This window comes from Rhinocladiella mackenziei (genome assembly GCF_000835555.1).
Source record: "Rhinocladiella mackenziei CBS 650.93 unplaced genomic scaffold supercont1.4, whole genome shotgun sequence".
Lineage (NCBI taxonomy): Eukaryota > Fungi > Ascomycota > Eurotiomycetes > Chaetothyriales > Herpotrichiellaceae > Rhinocladiella > Rhinocladiella mackenziei.
In genome coordinates, this window is record NW_013550601.1 from 3,582,654 (window position 1) to 3,609,289 (window position 26,636).

The 26,636-nt window shown below is 49.7% G+C and overlaps 8 protein-coding genes across 8 annotated transcripts; 4 read left to right on the forward strand and 4 right to left on the reverse strand.

Annotated features, from left to right (window-relative positions):
- Positions 1-250: 250 nt before the first annotated feature.
- Z518_06402 (hsp7-like protein) lies at positions 251-2,346 on the forward strand (the record flags this gene model as incomplete). The annotated part of the gene is made up of 2 exons (XM_013417212.1): positions 251-277; positions 343-2,346. 2 exons carry the CDS (start codon positions 251-253, stop codon positions 2,344-2,346), a joined length of 2,031 nt encoding a protein of 676 aa, XP_013272666.1.
- A 3,949-nt stretch (positions 2,347-6,295) lies between these two features.
- Z518_06403 (uncharacterized protein) lies at positions 6,296-9,032 on the forward strand (the record flags this gene model as incomplete). Its single annotated transcript, XM_013417213.1, has 2 exons — positions 6,296-6,685; positions 6,741-9,032. The coding sequence occupies 2 exons, from the start codon at positions 6,296-6,298 to the stop codon at positions 9,030-9,032; spliced, it is 2,682 nt and encodes an 893-aa protein (XP_013272667.1).
- A 3,701-nt stretch (positions 9,033-12,733) lies between these two features.
- Positions 12,734-14,186, reverse strand: Z518_06404 (uncharacterized protein; the record flags this gene model as incomplete). The annotated part of the gene is made up of 2 exons (XM_013417214.1): positions 12,734-13,930; positions 14,076-14,186. 2 exons carry the CDS (start codon positions 14,184-14,186, stop codon positions 12,734-12,736), a joined length of 1,308 nt encoding a protein of 435 aa, XP_013272668.1.
- A 1,647-nt stretch (positions 14,187-15,833) lies between these two features.
- Z518_06405 (uncharacterized protein) lies at positions 15,834-16,291 on the reverse strand (the record flags this gene model as incomplete). Its single annotated transcript, XM_013417215.1, has 2 exons — positions 15,834-16,151; positions 16,217-16,291. 2 exons carry the CDS (start codon positions 16,289-16,291, stop codon positions 15,834-15,836), a joined length of 393 nt encoding a protein of 130 aa, XP_013272669.1.
- Positions 16,292-16,970: 679 nt separating this feature from the next.
- Z518_06406 (uncharacterized protein) lies at positions 16,971-18,827 on the reverse strand (the record flags this gene model as incomplete). Its single annotated transcript, XM_013417216.1, has 1 exon — positions 16,971-18,827. The coding sequence occupies one exon, from the start codon at positions 18,825-18,827 to the stop codon at positions 16,971-16,973; it is 1,857 nt and encodes a 618-aa protein (XP_013272670.1).
- A 1,243-nt stretch (positions 18,828-20,070) lies between these two features.
- On the forward strand, positions 20,071-23,601 carry Z518_06407 (uncharacterized protein; the record flags this gene model as incomplete). The annotated part of the gene is made up of 1 exon (XM_013417217.1): positions 20,071-23,601. One exon carries the CDS (start codon positions 20,071-20,073, stop codon positions 23,599-23,601), a length of 3,531 nt encoding a protein of 1,176 aa, XP_013272671.1.
- Positions 23,602-23,793: 192 nt separating this feature from the next.
- Positions 23,794-24,667, reverse strand: Z518_06408 (ATP synthase subunit 4, mitochondrial; the record flags this gene model as incomplete). Its single annotated transcript, XM_013417218.1, has 3 exons — positions 23,794-24,042; positions 24,115-24,572; positions 24,637-24,667. 3 exons carry the CDS (start codon positions 24,665-24,667, stop codon positions 23,794-23,796), a joined length of 738 nt encoding a protein of 245 aa, XP_013272672.1.
- Positions 24,668-24,938: 271 nt separating this feature from the next.
- On the forward strand, positions 24,939-25,820 carry Z518_06409 (uncharacterized protein; the record flags this gene model as incomplete). The annotated part of the gene is made up of 1 exon (XM_013417219.1): positions 24,939-25,820. One exon carries the CDS (start codon positions 24,939-24,941, stop codon positions 25,818-25,820), a length of 882 nt encoding a protein of 293 aa, XP_013272673.1.
- Positions 25,821-26,636: the final 816 nt, after the last annotated feature.

The following is a 26,636-nucleotide window of genomic DNA, read 5'->3' on the forward strand; positions in this document are numbered from 1 at the left end:
ATCTGTCGGAAGGTCTTCGAGAGCCTTGAGACCCCAGTCGGCCGCCAAGCCTCCAGTCCGCGCGAGCCTCCCTTGCGGCAAAAAAATCGGAGCAGAGAGGATTTTTCCTACATTCCTGCCATCTGCTCTCTTCTGCATCCTCATTTCATCACATCACCGGTCATCCCATCCTCACTTCGGTCACCTTTTGCAGTCCTTTGCCATCATCTACTTCCTTTTGTCTGTTATTTCTTTTATTACTAGAGCAATCATGATTGCCTCACGGTTCTCCAGAGCTGTAAGTTCGTTGCCTTCTTGGGGTCCATTCATCCATCTTCTAATCGATGCTCTCTCTGTCTTTAGCTCCCTCGATCAATTCCCATCTCCCGTTTCTCTCAGATTAGAGCCCCTCGCTCATCAATAATTTCTCGATATGCCTCCACCGAAGCGCCCGAGGGCACAGAAAAGGTCAAGGGCCAAGTCATCGGGATTGACTTGGGAACAACAAACTCTGCTGTCGCCGTGATGGAAGGCAAGCAGCCTCGTATAATAGAAAACTCTGAGGGGACTCGAACTACGCCATCAGTGGTCGCCTTCACGGAGAGCGGCGAGCGTCTCGTTGGTATTTCCGCCAAACGTCAAGCTGTGGTCAACCCGGAAAACACCCTTTTCGCGACCAAACGTCTCATCGGCCGTAAATTTTCCGATCCTGAATGCCAGCGAGATATCAAGGAAGTCCCCTACAAAATTATACAACACACCAACGGCGATGCGTGGTTAGAGGCTCGCGGCGAAAAATACTCCCCGTCGCAGATTGGTGGCATGGTCCTGCAAAAGATGAAGGAAACGGCTGAAGCATACCTGGGCAAACCCGTCAAGAACGGTGTCGTCACTGTCCCTGCCTACTTCAATGATATGCAGCGACAGGCTACCAAGGATGCCGGGCAAATCGCTGGTCTCAACGTCCTCCGTGTCATCAACGAGCCCACCGCCGCCGCCCTGGCGTATGGTCTCGAGAAGGAAGATGATCGCGTGATCGCAGTGTACGACCTGGGTGGTGGTACTTTCGACATTTCCATCCTTGAAATCCAAAAAGGTGTCTTTGAAGTCAAGTCTACCAACGGTGATACTCATTTGGGTGGCGAGGACTTCGACATCGCCCTGGTCCGCCACCTCGTTCAACAATTTAAGAAGGAATCTGGTATTGATCTATCCAACGATCGTATGGCCATCCAACGTATCCGGGAGGCTGCTGAGAAGGCCAAGATCGAATTGTCGTCTTCACTACAAACCGACATCAACTTGCCTTTCATCACTGCCGATGCTTCTGGTCCCAAGCATATCAACTCCAAACTGACCCGTGCTCAACTGGAGAATCTGGTGGATCCCCTCATCTCCAAGACCATCGAGCCTGTCCGCAAGGCTTTGAAGGATGCCAACTTGCAAGCCAAGGACATTCAAGAGGTTATCCTCGTCGGTGGTATGACTCGGATGCCCAAGGTGACCGAGTCCGTGAAGAGCATCTTCGGTCGTGAGCCGGCTAAGTCGGTCAACCCCGATGAAGCTGTTGCCATTGGTGCTGCCATCCAGGGAGCTGTTCTTGCTGGTGAAGTGATGGATGTTCTGCTGCTCGACGTTACCCCTCTGTCTCTCGGTATTGAAACCCTTGGCGGTGTCTTCACCCGATTGATCAACCGAAACACGACCATCCCCACCAAGAAATCGCAGATCTTCTCCACTGCTGCCGACTTCCAGACTGCCGTCGAGATCAAGGTCTACCAGGGTGAGCGCGAGCTTGTCCGTGACAACAAGTTGTTGGGCAACTTCCAATTGGTGGGTATTCCTCCTGCTCACCGGGGTGTTCCCCAGATTGAGGTCACCTTCGACATTGATGCCGATTCGATTGTCCACGTCCATGCCAAGGATAAGTCGACCGGAAAGGATCAATCTATCACCATTGCTTCCGGCTCCGGTCTCTCTGATGCTGAGATCCAAAACATGGTTGCCGATGCCGAGAAGTACGGCGCTCAAGATAAGGAGCGCAAGGCGGCCATTGAAGCTGCCAACCGAGCTGACAGTGTCTTGAACGATACCGAGAAAGCCCTGAAGGAGTTCGAAGACAAGCTCGACAAGACCGAAGCTGATGCCATCAAGGAGAAGATCGCCTCGCTCCGTGAATATGTTGCCAAGAACCAAGCGGGCGAGGGTACCGCCACGGCGGAGGAGATGAAGGCCAAGATCGATGAACTACAAACCACTGCTCTCACTCTATTCGATAAGATGCACAAGGCACGCGAAGAGTCTCAACAATCACCACCCCCGGGTGGTGAGGCCGGTGCACAACAAGGGGATGAGCAGAAGCCTTGAACATGGAAATCAAATAGGGGAAGAACCTCAACACAAAAAGCGCATTGTATTTTAATGATATCCCTGTACTCGACTGTTTATTGCTCGGATTATGGCAAACCCACTCGACCTTTTATTCTCTTTTCTCATTTTTTTCCGTTTTGGTGATTGTGTACGGCAAACTTTCTCCGAAATGTGCTTGATTGGGGATAGCGACTTGGAAATTTTTGGCTTGCCATGGCATGAGCAAGAGATGGAGAAGGCTATTGCTGGAACATGATTGACAATACCTTTGAAGGAAAGGAGTGGGTGATTAGCCATGATCGATCATGATGAAACATCATACTAGCGAGAGCAGGGAAGAGGATATCCGAAAGGGGGAAAATAACAGGGATTATGTAATTCGTCGTAGTTGTGGGGAGTACAAGGATACTCGGCCTGCATCGGTGTGATGCCGGTGTGTCGTGTGCAAGTTGTCAGAATAGAAAAAGAATCTCCTCTCTTGGAAGTCGTTCCGGATATTCATTCGGGGGCAGCCTGATCAGCCGTAACGAAGCCAGGGGGCCCTTTGTGCGTTAATTAAAAAGGGGATTGAGGTTGAAACGAACGATATGCTACGTAACTCGGTCTCCATTTTTGGTGTGTTGAGTGGTACCTGGCTACGTAGTACGTAGGACGGTGGGCAAATTAACGGAGAGCGAAAAAATGTCTTATGATACGGATACCACGCACACGTAACGAGAAGGGCTTGAGTTAATTAGACTAGTATAAGCTAGTCTCGGACGGGAATCAAAAAGAGGTCGTGGTGGATGCTCGGGGAAAAGAGGAAAAAGGGAAAGCGACTCTGCTGTACGGAGGACGGGGTGCCGTATTCGTGTGTTTGCTACTATGTAGGTTTGCCACGGTGGGGACGGGATGACAACGGATCCGGAAAATGGAGCACTCGTGTGGCTGTTGTAGACTGAAATGAAGGAGAAAGAGAGGAGGGGGGGAGGGGAAATGGAGTTTGAACGAGAGACTGATGATGGCAACAAATGATAAATTAACTCGGGAATGGATGGGGATTGTCTGACGGATAGGAGGATGAAGAAGCCGACGAGCAATAGAGGAGAAGGAAAGAGGATAGAAATGCTGCGATACGATGCGAATCAAGTGTGGAAAAAAGCGGGGCGCCGGATTCAGCGGGAGATGAGTCTTTTCTGGTAACGGTTGAATGATTCGAGATTGGGAATTTTTGGGACTTCTCAGTGTGATGTGGCCCAGTCCAGTAACAACCAGGGGGGGTCGTATGATTAGAGGGAATAGGGAATCAGGATTGATTGCAGGCGATGCTGCCATCCAATCAGAGACAAAGAGTGAGATGATCTTTGGTCTGTGAGGTGTACTCTATTCCGTATGGATGCCAGTGGCAAGTGGCCAGCTGATGCAAAGTAGAGTTCATATCAGGTAGTTTCTTGGTGGTCTTGGACAGCGGGCAACGAGGTTGCTCGTGGATTTGTGAAGGCAGAGAGAAAGGGAATTTTCTTCCTAGGCATTTCTCCTCAGCATAAGCGTCAGATAGTTCAGAATCGGGATTAGGCTAGGGTTTCTTTTTTGGGTTTTGCCTTAGTTTAGTGTTTGGCTGAGACGTGCTGTTGAGTTTTGCGAGTGGGGAGGATTGAGTCTGAGTGACAAAAAGAGTGACAGGTTAGATGCGATAACAGAGGAAGCAAAGACAAGCTAATGGATGTGGCATTCGTCAAGGGTTGGCCGTCATTGAATTACCATGGGCTGGCTAAATGAGAACAACTCGTATCAGAGTGCCGGGGGGGGGTGTCAATAGTCAGCCTATCAGGGTAAAGGGGGGCGCTATACGAGGCAGAAGCGGTAAGCGAAGATCAAGATCTAGAGTCTGTCAAGAAGTTGATGGAAGTTTGGTTCACGTAAACGACAAGCAACAATCGCAAAGGGGCGCTGCTGTAATCATCAAGGGAAAAAATCGCAAGCCATGTCGTAATAGGAGTATACTCCTAGCGAACAGTTTGGAACTATATTGCTAGTTTCTCGCAGCACATTCTCTCTATACCTATTCGTCTGGGCGGGTAGCACAATACGGACAAACTCCTTGCCCCCCCCTTTCTGACACAAGTAATCAGAAAGGCATCCCGGTGTCTTTCCTTTCTCACTTCGTGCTCTTACTTGAGCCTCCGTCATCTACTGGGTACCTGAGATATTTTGAAACATGTCAGGGTTCGGTGCCGTTCCCCCCTGTAACCTTCCTCATTAAGCTATTCCTCCTGATGATACTGTAGTGCTGGCTATGCACGCAGTAATGGCCACTCGTAGCACTCGTATTTGCCAGCAGGCCAACTCAATCTCGTCTTTTTCTGTTCCCTTTGTTGTGTTCCCCATTGGTCACCGCGGCCGCCTCCATTGACATTCAGCATTGACCCTCTTTTTTCGCTCAATGGTGCCACAGTCAAGCGAGAGCCCGCTTCAACTCACCCTACTAGCACCAATACTAGCTTTTGTTCACCTAGCAAGACCGTTCACCCTTTTCCATCTCTTTCATAATTACTGTTCTGCCTTGTATCTTGTGCCACCCAAACCCAAAGCCCCAACTCATCGTGCGTACTTCCCGTCTCTACCCATCTCTCGCTTGTCGGGGTTTTGCCCTATTCTCTTTTCACTGTCCTGCCAACCACGGACATATTCTTTCCTCCCCTCATCTATCCACCCGTTTCTTTTCTTGTCCTTCTTTGTCATTCATATTGCATCTCTTCACATATTACACGCACGCTGTCGCCCGCCGTCCTCCTCAGTTGTACTTGCACCACCATTCATCAACAGCCTGTTACATCCTAATGCGGTTTCGATCTTCACCTTGTTTGGTTTGACTGAGTATCGACGTCCACCTGCCGTCCACTTTGTTCAGAGTTCTTGAGCACCCGACGTTCTTTGGACCTCAATGTCGTTGTATTCGAGGCCTCCATCCGACCTGCGCAAGGTGTCCGACTTGACATCCGAGGTATGTTGATTGTTTCCATTGCTCTTGTTGTTTCGTCGTTTCCGTGGAAAAAAATGGCACCAATTTTCGAGGACGAGGACGACACCCGGAAAATACACACGGCACACAAGGACCTGCATATTTGTCAATGGATTCCATTTCTCTCCAAGGAAGTCTCTCGCACCTCAAATCAACTGTCAATCCTGTCTGTCAACCCGCTGGCACAGCACCATCCTCCGCCCTCCAACCCCCCCCAAAAATAAAGGTCTGGCACGAATGTGAGACTGACCAAGTAAATTGACCCCGGCCCAAATCTTCGCTTGTCCGCGTGCTGGGCCTTGATGCGGACTGCAGTGGCTTCGATCTTAGGCTCCCCCTTGGATTCGTTTAGCATGCACTTGGATCAACAGCACTGCCTCCACAACCCAAACTTGTTTCTTATCTTGGCGCCCTTTGCTCTTTGGACACCGTTCACCACTAATTGCTGTACTGTCTTCAACTTTGTGAATTGGAGGTCGACTTACTCGCCAACACCCACCAATCCGTTTGGCATTCGACTTCGGCACTATCCCAGTTCCACTCTCTGCACATTGGGCACCTTTCCTTGGGTCTCAATACACAAATCGACTGCATCACTTACCAGTCCCACTATTACCCTTTCCGGTTATTCCCGTCTATCTGGTGTATCTCGGGTCCATCTTTGCCTGGCCTCCACACTATCGTTCCCGTTATCAACACCAAAACTTCGGACACACGTTCATGAACTTCGATCCCTCCATCGGATCTGTTCCGATTCCCTGCATTCAATCCTCACTATTCTCTTCTGCCCAAATTCTCGCTTAACTGGCCGCCCTATTTCGTCTTTGTTTCATCATGATTTCCGCACTAACCTGACTTTCTTGTTAGCGGCCTCGCTCATCATGGGAATCCTCTTATCATCCCCCCTTTCGGAGCCAATATCAACCACATCCACGTTCACCCACGATGCCAGATCCCATGGACCCCGAATCTTCTGATAGTGATGTCTCCGTCGGAGGAGGAGATGAATACAGATTTGCAAGCCCCCTGACAGCCCCAATACCTCTACCGCCACCGCCATCGAAGCAGGCTCTCGAATCATCCGACGCCCTTCAAGCCCGTCTGGACGAATTACAGCGTGTAGAAGAGCACAACTTCAAAAAATACGATCTCTTGAAAGCTAAGCGCGCCCGTAAGGACGAGAAGATTCGTCGGAAGCGCGAAATTCAAGACAAGAAATGGGCTGCCATTATTGATGCCCGTCAGCGTCGGGATGCTCGAATTGAAGCTCGTCGAAAACGAGAAGATGCTGCCTTCTCTCAGTTTTTTGATCATGAACTCGAGGAGGAAGAGAATGTATGATCCACATTGGACCCATCGACTCCGTTCATCTGTGCTGACGAGAGTTTAGCATCTCCGTCGTCGCTTGAAGCGTCTCAAACGAGGATTGCCACCCGAGGAATCCCCTCAACCAGGTGTCAGAAGTATATCCTCAGCATCAATGTCACCACCTGGTCCATCATTGTCAACACTTCCTCCACCTCCGAAACGTCATCAAGTCGGCCCGCCCGGTCAACCTGATGCAATTAATCCTTCTCAGTCCCGACCTCCACCATCATCCAGCCTCCCAGCGCCTTCCAAATCAACTGCACCGGGGGCTCCGTATTCCTCTTACTATCGAGATCCTTCTTCCTCCTATTCGAGACCTTTTCATCATTCGTCTTCGTATTCAACCACACCTAATACCGCGTCTACCACCACCACCACTACGAACGGTTTAGCACAATCTTCCCAGCCGCCCACCGATCGGCCACAATTGAACCACCTAGGCCGGCCGGCGTCGCCACTCTCGAGAACAATCCCAAGCACCCAATCTCCTGCCACGCCAGCAGCAGCAGCAAGCACCATGCCACCGAGACAAACATCGTCGAGCTATGACACACGACCACCACCCACGACCTCTTCAGGGTTTGCCTCGATAAATGCGCCACCTACATCTGGGTTCGCCACAATCAACCCAAGACATGCCGTAACACCACCCGCCTCTCATGCAGGTGTACCACGACCTGGACCTGAATTGGAAGCAACTAAGGCACCAGGTCACCAGATTGTCAATAAAAGTCTGGACAACAATCGATTCCATCCATACAACAACAGTGCTCCAAATAGTGGATCGGCTCCTTCTTCCACCAGTACCACCAAACGCACACCTTCGACGACCCATCCCTATCAAATGTCGGAGGCCTTTGCTAATAGACATCACCATTGCGAACGAGTGGACAGTCTGAATCGCGGCATTTGGACTTCCTATGGCGTTGGAGGGACGCAAGAGAATCCAACGGGACCCGCCGTGGAAATGTATCTACGTTGCAACCACGACGGATGTTCACGCATAGATTGGCGAACTGTCCATGGTCTGCAATGCCATATTGTGAAAAATCATGATCAACCCAAGGGAACCATCGGTAGTCTCGACAAAGCATTGGAAAAATACGGTGTTCCGGTTAAAGAGGTTGAAGATTATGAACGGGAACACGGGAGAGGAACTGCGGGCCAGCTGGCTGATCCCAAAAACCACAAGATCAAGATCAAAACCAAGGAAGTATTGGCACCTGGTCCTAGTCCGTACGTCAGAAAGAGCACGCCGGGTTCTTATGGCATCGATCCCCAAGCTAGACCGGCCGGTTACAGACCAAGTCCGGCATCGACTGAAAGTCCCACAATGTCTGACGGGGTCAAACATAGTCCATTGACGGCAATGACCAATGGCTTCCAGAAATTTGCGCCTTCACCATCAGATGATGATGCGGCCCGAAAGTCAACACCTCAAACGGCAACATCATCTCCAGCAAGCGCATTTACAGCCATCAGACCAGACTGGCATCATTCTAGTGCTTTTTCGCAACAGACGCCATCAAGGATTGAACCAGAACCGAAGAGATTGCAAGGCGATTTTGGAATGACAGATGTGGCAGTGAAAGAACAACCGCCTTCCTCTCGGCCCGAAATTCCAAATGGACAAATGCAGCCAGCACCTCCTTTGCCGGTTGATCCAAAGACGTCCCGACCAGAATCATCCGGCACTCTTTCAGTTGTTGAACCTTCCATGCCTATCACAGCTCCAGAAATTCCGGCTGCTGTGAGAACCGAACCATCCAATCCCCAATCTACAACATTGCCGCCAATTCCAAACCACACAAAGACTGAGGAAACGGACAAGACTGAACCAAGGGGAGATGGACCTGCTCCTGCGCTACATACTACCCCGGACAAAGATGGCGATGTGCACATGACGGAAATGACAGAGGAGGTCCTGGAAAGGAAAGCGGATGAGAAAGTCAATGGGTTGGAAAGTGAAAAGCTGCCTGCAAACGAAGGTCCTGCTCAAACAGAGGATACCACCGAAGACCACTCTGAGACAATTATTGTTGATGGCGACGCTGGAAAGGATGCTAATGCATCAGCCGCTAGAAAATCATCTATTCAATCTCCAGTCATGACAAAGACCACTCTCCCTCTTACACCTGGAAGCGCTAGACGATTGAGTCGAAGATCTAGTCTGGCGAGGAAATCGGCTGATGCTGAAGCCGAGAACGAAAAGGACGAAAAAGATGACAAGGATGAGAAAAGCGAGAGAGATAGCGTTAGAAACGAGCCAAGACGATCGATTAGTGGACGGTTATTGCGCAGAGGCCGGGTTTAGGGAGCACAACCTCGGTGCGTACTCGGCAAGGTTTCCAGCTGAAAGAGTTGATTCCAGATGCAGTTGAGAAGACGGCAAAGTTGTTTTCAAGGTCAAGGCATTCGCTGAAAGCATTCTTCCAGTTATTAAGCTTATTCGTGTCCGCAGATTCGATGTTTCGGCAATCAATGATGAAGAAGAATCCAGAGCTTTTGAGCTGAACAGAGTGGGCAAAAATGCGAATGGTATTGAGGAATGCAACATGAATTATCGTTCATGTGTCGTAGCGGGTTTGATTTGAATGGAGGCTGAGTTTGCGAATAATTTTTCATGCGGAAAATATCGGAAAAGTGGTGGTATTATCTTCAGCAGGCCTGTCTTTTGAGGAATTGATTATGTTTGATATCGCAAGCGTTAGGATTGGGATTTGTACAGAGTATGGCGTTTTGCATCATTCCCTTGGTCTTTGATTGACCGAGGTGGGAAAAGGTATAGGCAAACAAGGCACAGGGGTTTATGAAATCAGTGTAGTGTAGGCGGTGGAGATATTGAGCGTGGTATTGATAACACTCCTCGGCCCTTAATTCTCAATTCGTTTGAATGATCTTCTCTGTAATCTTATCCACCATGCATCGACCGACAAGAAATGAAATTCTAACCTTCTCTGCGACGGCGTACGCGACAAGCCTGGTAACACGACGGGACTGGGAACGGACTCATACTTGCATCTACTATCTTGATTCTGTGGAGCCCATTGACTTGCAATCAGTATCGACCACAGTCTGGGGTCCCTCTCGACGCGTGCGGTAATGCTTTTCCTCTGAAGCGTCACATTGTAGTTCATCTTGGATATCGTACTCAATTATGCCGTGCATGTGGCCGAAGGCCGCCACGAGAAGTTCCGATGACTAGTTGTCCGTAGTAATCATCTGGGGCGATCAAGGGGGTGCGAGATGATCTTTTGGATTGATTTCAAGCAGGTCTGCATAGTTTGCAAATTGTCATTTGATGGTACCATGGTTCAGGTGCATAGTGAGTTGGATATGCATGCTGATTGTTGAGCCGGGTAGTTTAACGACACCTGTTCGAACATTGTCGATGTGCCCGTATCTTATGCCGCAAGACTTGGCTTGGGAGGAGAACTGTTTTATGAAGGGAAAAAAAAAAAAAATTAGGCAGAGCAGAGGAAAGATAGCTTAAGGAAGCGAACAAACTAGATGTCCTCGGCGCTGTAAGAGTGGTATTCTTCATCGGACTTCGATCGTCTTGCTGGCTCAGAAACCTCGTTTGGCAATTATGCCAGCGTGTAGAAGGCAAGACAGTCAGATAGCCAGTCAAGAATCGGGGTCACCCTATGTCTTTGAGAGACACTTCGGACATCAAGCTGCTAGGAGGCCAAAGCTGTTACCTTGCTAACTCGAACCCTCATCCCTTGATCGGTCTTAAAGCGATCAAGTCGATATCGATAAACGAGTCAATTCCATCTCCAATGCCTCGGTATCACTCTTGCCTGTCCACGGACTTGGCCGGTCTGATACCGGACTTGTCAAGTTTCCAGAACATTTCGAAGGCAATGCGGTCGCTGAAGACCTCGCCTGCGGAAAGGTCAAGTATCAGAGAGATCTCATGCTCTATCAGTCCCCGCGTCTATGATAGAACCACGCCAACAGCTCTATCAGCTGCGAGAAGAAGCTTTTTCGCGATAGCATGTGAGAACACCGTAATGTTGGGACCGAACTCGTAGCTCGTGCACGATCACTCGTTCATGGCACCATGTGCTATTCGTGTATTCTGCGTAGCTGACGACGTTACCCCTGTTGACATCAGGAGTCATTTGGATTCCGTGGATACTCAGATCCTGTTGCTCAATAGCAAAGGGTGCAAACGTTTCTGTTTTCTTGGAATACGGGACCATGCTGCCCAACGTCACCCGTCATCCTCGATAAGCACAGCAGCTTTGCACTATGATTCCCCAAGACTCAGTGTTGGCTCTGTCACGTAGAGAGTTTGACCTTACCAATCTGTCTTTGGCCCTCGGTCTAGAAGATTTCTGCCGCGGCTTCCATGGCGGTAATAGTCGGGGAGGGAAATGCTTTGGCAATCGGCTAGCCGTGACACTGCAATGTGGGTTTGTCTTAGAATTGATCCAATCGTTGAAGATTTGGTAAGTATCCGTGAATTTTACCAGCTGCCCCTCCTCCCACGATGATGTAGTCAAAAGCCGTACACACTGACATGGTTGGTTTTCGAGTAGATGAATTGCTTCGATGCAGAAAATATACCAAACAGAGCACTCCCCAAACCCCCATTTCTCCTCGAATTCATATCTCACTCTTTTATGAATGGTAGCTTACCTGTATGCTTGGCAACGTCACAGCGCGGCTTGAAAAGAACATTTTTAGAAGCGTGGAGAAGGTAGTCTTATTCTCAAATAGCCAGACGCCGGGCCCGACGGACGGAACACAAAATGTGCGACCTGAATCTGCGCAGCGTAGCCGGTGCCAAAATGCTTTGCTAGTAGCCCTGTGTAATCAAAAACAACAGCTATAGGAACTGAAGATTAAGAGCCTCGGTGCCATACCTTTCCCTTGTTGTTATTGTTTCTCCCATGACCTTTTTATGATTTGATAGACATAGGATTTCTCAATTTGAAGCTGAAATGCTAGATAGTACACAGCCTCCAAGCTAGGCAGAGCTGTTTCTGCTTGGAGCATGAACAAGCCACTTGTGGTTGGATATATATGGTATTGGTCTGTTACTTAGGACTGAATAGCACAGCATCAGAGGTAGCAGGCTGAGACAATACGCTATGCCTAAATAAGGGTAACTATGGTGGGTGCCACTATTTTCAAAACGTAAGCGATTAGAACAGTCACTATCCTGATTGGCTGAGGTATGTCCTCCTTCCAAAATGGACCTCCACCACCTGACTGCACGGACACTTCTGCAGAACAACAGGCAGAGAGAGCCATAAACTGTCAGTGCCCTTATCATTTCTTCCTACCTCCCAACACGCCTTCAATTTGGACTCTGATTGCCAAAAAAGATAAGGGGGCTTCTGCAAATTTTCTTTCCGCAATATTCAAGAACGGGATATTGCATTCTGCCTTTCCTGTCCGGCTTTCATTCCTTTCTTACATGCCTGCCTTGATCCTTCTTGCTTTTCAGACGAATTCGTAGAACAGAAATCTTGCTTTATCATCCCTTTTGCGTATACCAGTTTCGTGATCTTCAGAATGTGTTGAACCATTCGACTTCGCCGACGACCTTTCATTTAACCTGTCTAGCGGAGAACTCCCCAAAATCGAAGTTGGCAACAGTAACGGCTCTTTAGCTACTGCAAATGCTCTCCTACCAGTTGGTAGAAAGGAAAGACTCCCCCATGACGTGAAGCCAGGGCGGGTCCTTTGTGGACTATATCACGATAGCCTCTACTGCTCAGCAAATGGCCAGTCGTCGAGACAGATCGTCTGGGTCCGTTTGGACGGACGAGAGACTTCCAACTCATTTTCCACCTCGGATTTCGATATCGAGGCTTTGTGCTTGTGGCTCTGGGCTGTGAAGATATTACTTGGAAGAGACCAAGGGGTTGGGTATGTGCTGAGTGCGTGGTATTGCTCTGGGAAGTCGAGTAACCACGGCGAGAAGGTCTCGGATGGTTCTTGGTTACTTTCATGTGTAATTTCCTGTGTCAGAGGGGGTACGGATTCAAGCCCAGGATCTTACGACGAGAGATTCATTAGCTCAGGAACCGATGCGAAAGAACGGACAGATCCGGCAGGCGCGGATGGTAACTCGCAAATCGGAAACTCTTGTTTGGATCTTACTGTAGACCCACAAGTGGAGCTAATGGTGTCCATCGATTCTGTGTGCGTGTCATACTGAAGAGTCGGCAGACGATAAATAACTTTCGAGTTATCTTCCGTCACCCAATATTCAGGGAATCGTGTTCTTGGATTGACGGAGCCGCTGAGAATATCCGAGGTTAGGCCTTCTTCAGACTTTGTCAAAACGTCGATGATGGAGTATTTTTCATGTCCCAGGTGCATCAGAGGAAAAGCATTGAAGCTCTGGGTAAGGAGGCCGTGTTTGTACGCAGTCACGGCGAGATGGCTGGGAAAGGCCTTCTTCCCTTCTGCCCTGGCAAATTCGACAACTTTGGGCAAAGACCTAGTTCTGTTTGCTCCTCTAACATTTGCAGAGAGATAGCATTCATAGGCCAGGATTCGATCAAGAACGTCGCTTGACGCTTGCCGAAAGTCAGTCTCCAGACGTGACAATGGCTGAAGTGGGTGGCGGCTGGGAATCTTCCAGCAAATCGTTCCTACTGATCTCATGATGCGATACACCACTTCCAAACCGTAGAAGGCAATTGCTTGATGTCTTCCAAGAGATATGTCTGCGCTAAGACTCTGCCACTGGGAAAGTAGTTGTGAATAGAGCAAACCGAGGCGAAAGGCAAGGAAGTACACCAACTCAGCGGCCACCTCTCTACTGAGGGAGTCGGCGAGGTATGCAGGGTTAGCGATCCATGTTGAGTCCAGATTCCGAAGCAGGTAAAAATAGCCAGTAAAGAGTTCAGCAGTCGAGAACTGTGTTTGCCCTTCCCTCAAAAGATTTTCTTCATCTGAAGAAGTGCATGTCGAACCCCACATGGCTTCTCTCACAAAGTTGTCGAAATGCGGAATATAAATAGCAGGGGCGCGGACATGCACCGTGTGGCCATTTTTCTGTTCCATAGGGAAGGTTTCTCTTGTAAGAGAAGGCTCGTAGACCGCCGAATAGGTCTTCAGAATACTCTTTTTCAGGCTTCGATCTTCAAAGTGCAATTCGGCAATGACCGGATCGTTTTCGATAGCGGAAAAGACGGAAGTCTTGGTGGGAGCGGTAGGAAATCGGGAGAGTCCCTGTCCAAGATCCTGAAATACCGTGAACCAGAGTTGTCAGTCCAAGTATGACGCTTCACCTAGTGAAGGAGGCTGAGCTTGCAATCCAGTGATCAAGATGCACCTTTCGCACAGTGGCTTTCCGAGACAGTGTCGATTGCCCTTATCATATCTGCACCACAAGCAGCGACGTCTCCTTCGGATCTGCTTCACGTCTTCCGAAGTATGATTGAGAGAGTCCGGCTGATGTTCTTCTGGGAGGCGTCGACCCTCGGGTCGAACATTCCATGGTGTATGGAGGTTCCACTGTCCAAAGGGACTAGAATGGGAATCGTAGAGAGGTATTGCGTGAGAGGCTAGGTTTTGAAGCCCCTGTCTCCCGCCAAACTCTGTTGGAACACCATCAATTTGAAGCGGGGTCGGAGGAGCGAAAGTTGTAAATTTGGAGGAATAGTTTCCATCATATCGCCACACCACAGCTCCAGAAACAGGAAGGATATCCTCTGTCGCCGGGATTGTGTTGTCGGGCTTCAATGGACTCGACATGCCGCATGACATGCAGTAAGAGAGGGAGACTTGTGTGAGATGAAGCGAAGAATGGTTGATTTAAATCAAAAAGCATGGGAGGAAGAGTATCACCGTGAATGGGAGAAGGATCTCGTATATATACCCTTTCAGGTAGAAATCTCGTCAGCCTCTCTTTTTCTTGGCCAACTAGCGTCTTGCATAGGAACTAGTGGCCTCTTTCAAGCCGTTTATTTCCTTTGATCGCAACTGCATGCATTGATACATCTTCCTCAAAGACTAGGGGCAAGACTTAGGGCTCTGTTGGTCGAACAGGGGGGCCAACTTACTAGAGAGGGGGATATCAATGCTCAGCCTCGCAATAGGCTTGCGTTAGCTTCGGCTGCTTGCGATATTCCAACGGGATCGGCTGAGTGGGCAGGCACCTCATATCTGCCCTACAGCCTTCGACATCCATTGGGCCTGAAAGTAATGGTGGGACCTCCACATCCACATTTATCGGCAGCAAAGCTGGGGGAGCTATGCTGAATTCAAACCGATTTGTTCGACCCTCGGCGTGCCCACCAATCACAGCCAGCGGGGCCCGAGGATGACAGGCTGATTTCGTGGGTCTGGAGTTGCAAGAATAAACAAGCACCAGTCAGCTCGCCATTACCTCAAGATTTGAAACCCACTCTGCAAGTTGACAGCTTCCGCTGCGATATATCGCAGTTTCCCAACACCTAGTCATACGAGACGGAGAGAGATCATGAGCACCATTGAGATATGCACGGGACTTGAAGATCTCTAAGCCCTGCAGTCCAATCACTTGAATGATCCAACATGTTGCTCTCGCAAGAAACGCCCGCTGCGCTTGTAGTTGGAATAATTCGCATTCCGACCCAGGCCAACCCATGGAAGGTCCAGCTGCTTATTTGATCGATGTGCATTGTGACTCAATTTGCACATCGTCATTCCCTATGACACCCGGCGCCGTAATCCAGAACTCATGGGCTCCATGCAGAAAAGGTTGGCAGCCAGCATTTGAACAATTCGTTCAACGGGCTTGCTCAGTTTGGGCTGTTTGACATGCAACGCTTCCCACCAATAGTCGGGTAAGAGAAGATGATTCAGCAGAGCGATCGACCGAGGGCAGAGCAATGCCTCTGGCTAGACGGCGACTTACGCCTTTTGGTCAAGGGAAAAAATGTCCAAACTTATGGGTTCCGTTCATGAGGCACATGCACCTTGTCAGATGGGTCGGTCCTGTCTTCGGCGACTCCAAGTGTCCGGGAAAAGCTTCGCATGACGACGCAGCATTAAGCTCAATAAGCTAGGTTCCAAATTGTAAGTAGGCGACGCTTCGCCTCCCGTGTCAGTCCGAGAATTCTGCAATATGAATTTTATTTTCCATATTGTCCAGGTTTGGGTTTCATCTTATCACACCTCCGACCCCGGCCCACCCAAGCACAAACCCGCTCAATGCCTCAGTGAAGAGACCACCCCCAAACCAAATCTGCCTCCACGCACCCGTCCCTTCATTTCTTCCTTTCTCATTCAACCCTCGAGACCCAGCTGTGCCAGCGAAGTATTTCTGCGGTGATGCACCGGCCAGTAGGAAGTAAAATAGTGCGGAGATCAGCATGTTGGCGAGAACGTAGAAAACAAAACCGTGGAGAGATTCGAGGCCTAAGATTCCTGCTGCGATACCAAGCAGGAGGCCTGAAATGGAGCGGATGTTCGAGAGGGTCTGGGGAATGGCTGTTGTGTCAGTACAAATCAATGTAGGAGAGTGAAGGGAAGAGAAAGCCTTACGCGGGTATTGTGTTGAATACTTTCGGGAACGAGAGGGCTGAGGAGGAGGGATAGCTCGTATGGTGAGGGAGCCATCGTGACAAAGGACCGTTTCCCCCAAAATAAAATCCTCGGAGCGTGATTTAAAGCCCAAAAATATTGGCAGAGAATGTCAGTGGTGGGCGAAATATGAACAGAAGAGAAATTAAGTCCAGCCTAGGGTCGCAATTGAACTTGACCGGGGCTTGGCATTGCTCGGCACTCGACGAGGCTGGTGTCAAACAAAAGAAGAGAATAAATTCTATTGCACGTGAATATTCTTTTCAATTATGTCACATAGAAAACTCGTATGTGGGTTATCTCGTCACACTATGAAAGAAAGTCCAGGTCATCGTCCATGCGAATATCGGTCGGTGAATTGAAATTAGCGGAGATCTTTGGAGGCCGTTAGGGTGAAGGTTGTGGATGTTGCTATGGGTGTCGACCAGTAGTGGGTTTGTTGTTGTCACATCCTGTCAAAAATACCAGCTTTGAAGCAGAATATGGTCAGACGTAACTAATTGGCCTCGAGAACGAAGACCCAGCTTCACTCCTTGCGGTAGGACTTGTCATCATTCAATCAATCAATTTCCAAGCGCCTCCTTCTCAAAATGCTTGCAATGTCGAAGATCAGATTTAGTGGCATCCTCACAGAATAGAGCGACTTCGTTGATTCAGAGCTTCCCCTCCGCTTGAGCCTCTTTGACTTGTTCAAAGACCTAGGCTACATTAGTAACTATCCTTCTTTCAGGGGGTCTGCAAGACAAGCCTTGAGCATCTTGTTTCGAGCTCCTAATGCATTCACCCCACGAGCTTCCAACCCTTTGTCATCCAATTTAATCAGTTCTTCCCATTTGAGGTCCTTCAAATTGTCGGTGTACTTGTGCAATCTCAACGATCGGAGCCATGACGGAATGTCTTGGAGCAAGTTTGGATCTGTAGGATCCTCGGGAGGTTTCGAACTACCCCGTCGTCCGCGAGGAGAACGTCCACGAGCAATTTCGGAATGATCCGAGAGGTAACCTTCACCTCCAGCCCCATAAGAACCCATTTGAGGAACGAGACCAGGCATGCCTGCTCCCATCATGATTGGAGCTCCATCATAGGCAGCCAAGAACCCATTGTGTTGAGGAGAAGCAAAAGCAGTTTGACCAAGAGGAGTTTGCAATGGAAGACCTGGAGAATTTGGTCGCGAACGTCGACCTTGTGCAGCAGCAAGTTGTTGTGCTTGAATCGCTGCCACTTGTTGCGCATTCAGAATTTGGCCATGGTCATTAACCATGATCGTATTTATGCCCGGAATACCAGATGCGGTGAGTCCAGGGGTCAATGGTGGCTGGTTTTGCGGTTTTGGTTCATTCGATCTTGCCCGTCGGTACTTCTTAACATCATCCAACGCAATGCGATTGTTCACCGTTGACAGAGCCGCAAGTTTCATGGCAGTAGCATTCGCCACCATGTCACTGTGAGTGGCAGCTTGATTGAAGTTAGGAGCCATCGGAGTGTTACTCATCGAAGCCCAGCTCTGGTTGCCGACATTATAGGGCGACAAAAGTGGAACCTCACTCGAAACTGGATCTGGGGCAGTCAAAGTTGTGCTTTGAATATTGCCCGATTGTGTTCCCAACGGACGTGGAGAGCGAAGAGCACCCGAAGATTGAGGTTGACTGAATTGGCCCATAGGTTGTTGCTGCGGTTGCTGCTGTGGTTGCTGTGGTTGCTGACCGGATGAAGACTTGGGCCGCGAGATGGGTGGTTGCTGAGATTCTCCACCTTGACGCCAACTCATAGTATCGGTCTTGGATTCCCGAGGAGCAGATATGGTGGGCGCCACGAGTGAGCCACGATCTCCCGCGACAGTGCTGTTTCTGTTAGATGGAGGTGGGTTGCCCGTTTGTTGCGCATATTCGGCCTTTTGTTGTTGAATAGCTGCCACAGCATCCGGGAACATTGCATGAATGGTCGATTGATCCAAGCCTGAATTACGCTTATTGCCAGCAGGCGAAACTGGAGGACGACCCAAGGACGTTCTCCGGTCATCCACATTCAGTTTCGACATGGCATCACTCAGACGACTCGACATGGCATCTTTTTCTCCAAAATTGGCAGGAGACAAAACCCCTGAGATCGGGTGGCTTTTGGACATCTGATTGAGGACCTGAGCAAAGAACCGTTGTTGCATCTGGGTGGTTTGTTGAATTAGAGCATAAGTGGCAGCGGTACGTTCGGCCTCGCTCAACACCCGGAACCATTGTTCGATTGCACTCAGCTCGTCTTTGAAATCCTGATCCAACGTCGCCGCAGCCATCTCTTCCAGCATTGTCTCATACTGCTCAATATCCTGAATCCATTGTTCTCCCAGTTTGCTCGAATCATCCAAGCTACCTTGCTGGGACTGTTGGTTGTAAAGAACTTCGGACGCAGGACGGATGGAGCGTGCCGAGAGCGGAGAAGTAAAGGACATGTCGGCGGAAGAACGAACAGGTTGAGTATGGGTGCTGGAAGTACCAATGGTCCTGGAAGTGGGTGGGCGAAGAGAGGTTTTGGATGCCTCGGGGGTGCTGTTCCTGTTGCCGATAATATTGCTGGCCATGGCGGTCCTTTGTAAGGAAGCGTTGGACGGGTGTGTGGGACGAAACGCTATGATTGTAGCAGACACAGTCGGCTGAGAACCGAAGCAACAAGACACGAGTCGTTTGAGCAGTTTGGGTTGGTCACACAAGATGCTTCTAGCAAATCATGGAGAGGTGTGTAGGGAGTGTCGACAGACGATACGGCGTACAAATGAGCCAATTGGAGCCAGCCCAAGGGTAATGAGGAGGAAAGAAAAATCGAGGACGCGCTTCTTGGGAGTTGTGATGAGCGAAGCAATGCGAGAAGGAGAGCCTGAGGTAAGCGATCGTGAGTGGAGGTGGCGGTACAGCAGGTGTCTCAGACACACGAGATGGAGCCGGACGATTAACTAGGACCAGGAGAACGCGCAATAGGCGAACGCAAAATTCGGGAGGCGGAAGCGTGGACTTGCGGAGAACAGCAGAAGGGATTAAGGAGAAGAGGGATGTAAGTAGCAGCTGAAATAAGACGCGCCGAAGATGATGATGGTTTGTGAAGTGGAACCAGGTTTTTTTTTTTTTCAGACGAAAGTCTAAGTTTGACAGTTGGGGTGAGTCGGATTAAAATAAGCAGTAAGAAAACAGAGACACTACAGGACTCCGTCCTCCGACTTGCAAAGTCCTCGAGCACCTGTCTGAGGCAGATGGGTACTTGGGGATTTAGCACCTAATCATGTATTGATGGCTACTAATTAAATATCCAATTCACCTAGAAGTGGCGGGTGACGCCTGAAATTGACCTGCCTGGAGCTGAATTCGACTTTGCTGCAACCTTTTTCCCCAACCATAAACTTGAGCTTTTTGGCTCGTACATGCGGCTGCGTTTTGCCATGTGCCCGTTTCTTCTCAACCTGTCGCTGTCATCCGCCGGGCTCCAGAATCTAGACCCCACCGCCCCTGTGTCCAGCATTTTCACTGTTCCTCCTACCAGCCTCAACACTCTCTCTGCTCGCCCGCGCCTCACTGTGGCGTTAATTCGAGTTTTCTCTCTTTTTATTGGCCCCTCTCAGGTCCTGTCTTTGAACTGGAAATTCGTCGTTCACATGCATGTGGCGATGCCTATTTATCGAGCGGATCCTTTTGTGAGCATTCTCATCTAGCCTCGTTCGGGCTTAGGAATCATTGACGGGGGAGTTGCTTGATGGACTCTGACACAGACCAAAGCCTGATGGAAAATTATGATACTGGAGATTGAAAGTCACGCTGGCTTGATGAGTTTTCAAAATGAGCGATCAGAGGACGGGCAATTTTCGTTCTGGTCCTGGCAAAGATTTTCCTTCAAGCATTCCCTTTTCTCCTTGGATGGCTCACATTCAACCCATCTCACCTAGTGAATTTCCACAGGCGTCAAGGCCTCTCGTGTTTGAAGGGTTTGTTCCCAGTTCCATTCGTCCACAATCTCCTCAGCCAGAGAACCACACAAATGCGTCAAATCGTCTTCCTTACTCTCAGCAAGACCAACCGCCACTTCAATTCGGGTCCCTAGGCCAATCCGAAACCTCATATCCAGCGATAATACCGGCGCCCTTTTCACGGTCAAATTACGTTCCCTTTCCGGCCGACGCATTACCTCAGCGCCAACAAGACCATCCACGAAAAGCCCCTGATGGAGATGTCTCTGAAACCCCCAACGAGGAGGCGGAAACATCCGCTGATGAGGAGGATTTGTCCATGGACGAATCTGAAATCCCCGGCATAGCCTCCGTTACAGCCGAAGGTGAAATCCATACGACCACAAAACGACCATTCGGTCGGCCTCGACCACCGGGAACAGAATCCCGGCCTAGGAAAAGACGCAAGAAAGGCACCGGAGCTCGAGGTGGTTGGAGTAAGGGTCTGAGAATTGGTCCCAGACCAGCCATTGATCCCGGTGCGGAATTTAATGATCTCTACAAGCAAGCCACCAACGCTTTTATTGATGATCAGGATACGGAGAGAGCCCTGGAGCTCATATTGAAGGCTATTGCAATCAATCCAGAAATCTACTCGGCTCATGCTCTACTCTCTGAGATATATTTTGTGAAGAATGACGACGAAAAGGCTATTGCTGCCCTCTTTAGCGGCGCTCATAGCGCTCCAAGAGATTCAGAAGTATGGCAGCAAGTGGCGAATGCATGCCTCCAACGATCCACTGGTGACCGTCAGACAGCTCTACAACAGGCCAGTTATTGCTATTCCCGGATCATACATAATGATAGCAAGGATTTTGACACTCGATATCGACGTGCTGGTGTCAATAGAGAACTCGGTAATTATGCCAAAGCAATGAAGGACTTGGACACGATTCTGGAATCCATGCCTCGGAATTCCAGCGTCATGAGACAAGTCGCAGAAATCGGCATTGAAACACGTGACACTGGCAAAGCAAAATCTCTCTACGAGGAAGCCCTCTCATACTACAAGGAAAACGGCTTGGAAGGTGAGGAGTCCTTCACTTGGGCTGACATCCTTGTGTATGCTGAGCTTCTTGCACAAGAAGAACCCCCCGAGTTGGCATTATCAAATTCCATCAAGGTTTTGAAACAACTGTCGAGATGGCTATTGGGAAGACACGAAGAGGACTTCTGGGATGAATTCTCCGACGACGATAGAGAATGGGATTCAGACGATGATCCGCGAAGAATTATGGTGTCCCAATTTGTCTCCGGCCAATATCCGCTTGATGCCTATGGTATCGGACTGCCGTTAGAGCTTCGAGTTAAGCTAGGGTTGTTTCGTCTAGGGCAAGGCCAAGACACTTTGCATGAAGCACTGGCTCATTTTGAATGGCTCGAACCTGAGGGCAGAGGCGAAGCCGCGAACGTCTTCGAATACCCGGATTTGTTTCTGGAAGTCGCCCGGGCTTTATACGCCGCCCAAGAACACAACCAAGCATTGCGCTACTTTGAGCCTTTAAAAGAAGTCAACGCGTATTCTGATACCGATTTCTGGCTAGGTATCGCTGCGTGTTCTTATATTTGCGGTAACAAAGTACAAGCCATTGAATGCTATGAGGAAGCTAAGTCAGGAGATGACAATTGTGGTGAAGCCAGGACTCAACTGTCCAAGCTTTACGCTGATCTTGGGGAAAGGGCAAAAGCCATGGAAAATGCACGAGAAGCTGTTCGTATCGCCGCCAGTTCGGTCCAGAGGACTGAAAAGCGCAAATACGAACGCAAAGAACAGCGGCTAGCTCGTGAAGCGGCAGAAAAAGCACTCAAACAAGCCTACAGACTCCCAAGTTCTATCGATCAAGATAACCCAATCGACCGCATTGAGGCACGTCTTCAAAGGAAGCGAAGGAGGCTGACAAGAGATAAATCCGTGATCGCACCCAGGATGATTCCACCCAACCGACAAGAACGCCCATTAACTTCCAAACCCATGACAGCGGTGGAGAGAGAGACCCATCGAACCGAAAACATACTTCGATTGTACACAACCTTGGTCGATAGCACTGAGGCCATGAGAGAGGGCGACGAAATTGCACGTAACACTTGGATGGATTGTGCAGAGGTTCTCATTACCGATTTTCGAAGCAATCGTGTGTTTTACCCTGCTGAACGACACGCGGCTTTTACTGGATATGATCGGGAGGCCCAAAATGTCAGATCCCGTAAATATTGGGAGGCACGGCACGAACTCGAGCGGAACGAGAATCAAGATTTTCCGATTCCTTCTGTCGAGTTGTCCATTCCGACAGAGTATCGCCAAATCCACTTTTCAGACTGGCTTGATGTGTTCTTGGAATATGCTCTTCTGCTGGCCAACACTTCTGAATTCGATGCTCGACATCGGTGCTATACCGTCATCATGGCCGTGTTGGATTGCGTTGTCTGGTACCATGACCCACAAGCAATTCTACAAACTTATATCTGCTATCTCGCCTGCGCCCTCGCCCTCCGAGATGATGCCACTCTGTTCAACATCGTTCTGAGGTGGTTCATACGCACTTTCCAATTCTGCACCGATGCATATCGTCTCTTTTCGGCAATGAACTTCGTCTATCCGCACTCGAACCATAAAGGGGGCAAGGACGGTCAAATGAGTAGTGCGGTGTTTCGAAATGGTCCAACCCAGAAATTCATGTTCAGACAGGTCATGAACTTCGACTTGAATCTGCCACAAGATTACCATCCGGAGGAATTTGGTGGCGTTCCTGACTTTATGCGCCATACCGGCGAGCAGATCCGACCAGACGATGGTGATGATAGCCTATTCGCCAGTCCCAGTGGACAAACTGCGACGCCCAAGGAGATGGATGTGGTACTTTTGACCCTCTACGCTCATATCCTCTACGCCGGTGGCAGCTTCCCCAATGCGTTGTCGTATTACTTTCGCGCTCTGTCCCTCGATCCCAAGAACCATGTGGTACTTCTCAGCATAGCCCTGAGCTACATACACGAGATGTTGAAACGCCAGACCGACAATCGTCATATGTTCATGTTACAAGGCTGGGCTTTTTTTGAAGAGTACGCTGATGCAAGACGTGAATGGGCGCAGACGAAGAATGATGCTGACCTAGAGGTCCTGATTGAGCGAGAGATCGAGTTCAATCGCGCCAGGTGTTGGCAAATGCTGGGTGTGGCGGATTTGGCGATCAGAGCGTATGAGAAGATGCTTTCCCTTCCCGGCTCAACCAACGCCCAGACTTCGAGAGGGAACACTGAATCGGATTGGACATTGGAAGCAGCCTATGCAATTCAGTCCATGTATGCGTTGAGTGGGAATCCGGGGATGGCGAGGGATGTCACGGAGAAGTATCTTGTTGTCTGATCCCCAATAGAAATGCCAAATATCAAGCCAATGTTAGAATGCCCATTTTTGAGCTATACGAGGCGATTTATGTACAAACAATGAATCACTTCATCACCACTTAGGTCTTCAACCGTCTTCGATTCTCTAAATTGCTCTTCACCCAGCCCTTTTCCCCCCTCCCTTGTCAATCCCAACCCATCGACCTCATATCTATGAAGGCTTGGTTGCAACCAATTTCTCAACATCCGCTACACTTTGCTGCAAGATTTGCTGGAGGACCTTGGGATTCTCGAGCTCCTTGGTGACCTTGGCAATAATGGACTCGGCCAACTCCTTCTGTTGACGCTGCTTGACTTGTCCTTCGTAGCGGACCCAGGACTCGAGGACGTTCTTGGCCTCAGCGGCCAGGGCGGTCTTTTGTTCCAGTTCGAAGGCCTGAGCCTCGAGTTTCGCGGTTTCCTATTGTCGGTGTTAGTAGAGATCTAGACCTATCCAAATGCGCATTATTTTTCTCGCGCGAGAAGTTCATACCTTGGAAACCTCAAACAGTTGCTTGGTGATCTCAACGACGTTGCTCAGGGGCTTGACGTCTTCAATACGCTCCTGAACGGCGCTGGCGTGACCGGCTCTCGCCTCGTTGAGGATGTCCTTGTACTTCTGGACTGTGCTATCCGCCCACTCCTTGTACATGGGACCGCCGTATTTGAAGATGCCGTAGAAGACGGACAATAGACAGAACGCGACAACCGTCTCTTCATTCAGCACGTATAGCTCGTTGCTGATAGCCCAGATGGACACGCCGGTGGCTGCGGACATAATAGCGGTCTTGCTAGCGATCGAAGAGCCGGGCAGACTATCGATGATGGCTTGTGCAGTCTTCTTGGGGTCTTCGGAAGGGACATTGGAGGCGTGTCGGATGGAGGCCAAGGGAGTGTAGAGAGATGGAAGGGTGGTTCGGATGGGGAATGACGGGCGGAGTTTGCTGGCTCCTGGAAACTTGATGTCAGCTCGTTCTTGCGACCATGTGAACTCGGCCAGAGATCGAAGACTCACCAGCTGCGCTCCTCGCCAGTCTGGATGCCATGGTTGATGTGTTTTGTTTGTCTGGAGAGCAATCTGGTCGGGCTTCTTTGACGTCTCAGTTAGAAGAGCTCAGGATTGGATCTTGGCGCACTAGACACGAAAACGGACTTAGGGGCGTCCAGGCCACCACTTGGCGTACGTCGATCGATTGGGGAAAAAAAAGTTGCGAAGCGAGGGGAAACGGTGCCCATGTGTATCTTCGACTGGTACTCAACACTGAGCAAACCCCACCGTCACTTTGAGAGCTTTTGCTCTCTCATCTGCTCCCCAGGATGCCTTCATCCACGGCCATGGATTCCTATGCCTCCCTCATCGCCGCCCCTATGACGGTGGCTCAGCGAAAACAACTACTCAAGCAACTCCAATCGCCCGAGGCCATCTCGAGTCTTCGGCATCCTGAGATCCTCATGGACTTCTTCACCGATAGCCTCGACATGGGCGACTTGGGACTCGCTGTGCCCGCTCTTCAGGGCCTCTTCCACCTCATCACGACCAAGAACCTCGATTATCCATCCTTCTACACTCGTCTCTATGCCCTGCTCGACCGAGACCTGCTGCACAGCAAATATCGTTCACGGGTACTCCGGCACCTGGACATCTTCCTGTCCCCGACCAACCACCTCCCCGCTGCGACGATCGCGAGCTTCATCAAACGTCTCTCACGTTTGTGTCTCTTCGCACCGCCCTCTGCCATCGTTGCCATCATACCCTTCATCTACAACTTATTGAAGACACATCCAACCACCACCTTCATGATACATCGATACCCATACCCTCCTTACACAAAATTCAAGCACAACTTGGGCAACGACCCTTACGACCCCACTGAACCCAACCCACAGCACACACATGCCATCGACAGTTCACTCTGGGAACTCGAGACTGTGCAGTCACACTACCACCCGACCGTCGCTAGCATCGCCCGCATCATCTCCGAACAGTTCACCAAGCAACAATACAATCTTGAGGACTTCCTCGATCACGGCTATGCCAGCCTACTCGAGAGCGAGTTTAAGAAGAACATGGACAAGAAGCCCCCCGCCGTCGAGTATAAGATCCCAAAGAAGATATTCACCGCAGGAGATGTTAGCGAAGATGATGCTGCCGACGAGAAGGTCAACCGCTTATTGGATATCTGGGACTTTGAATCTTGAATGACTCGCTCGATGATACGGGTGGCCACGGGTGAATAAAGATACACAACAATCACAAATCATAGACATAGACGAAATAGAAAGAAAGGGAGGATCTCTCTCAGCGTTCTAGCGTTTGGCCTTTCATGGATTGAAGATTTCACGCATGACTTTTGTGGAAGACATTATTACACACTAAGACTCCAAGCATAACTTGACTTGGACAAGTCTTTTGATTATGTGTGAGATTCAAGACCTAGATTCAATAGATTTCAATTCAATTTCAATTTCGAACCTCTGAATTCGAGACGGGCTGTGACCCAAACAAGCCTGCAAATTTATGTTGAAACAAAATTAAATCAAACCGATGGGCTCCACCTGGGCCTGAGCCAACGTCTCAGTCAAAGACTAACAGTATTTGACTAGAATGGCCTCCTGTGTATCTCGCCCTTCTTCGTCCTCGGCTTCTCGTGTTCTTCGCGAGGGCCGTTTCCCTTTTTCGTTGCCTTGCATGTGCCTGGGAAGCACGCGTTCCATCTTCCTTCCCTCGATAGGGCAGAACTGTTCATTATCTGCGTGATCAAATATCCATTGATCGTGTTATGTGAGTTCTCCAGCACATATAGTGGGCATTTACCCTTATTCACATCGCAGTTCGCCGTGGGGGGGACAGCGGATGCCCACGCTGTTCGGTATTGGTTGCACAGGGCGTTGTCGCTGCTCAGGCGCATGAGGGCTGTGGAGCGGTTGTCGGTATGTGTACTCAGGTCTGTGCTATTAGATAGCCGTGATGAAATGTTGGTATCGGATGTCAAATTGGACCCAACTCGCAACAAT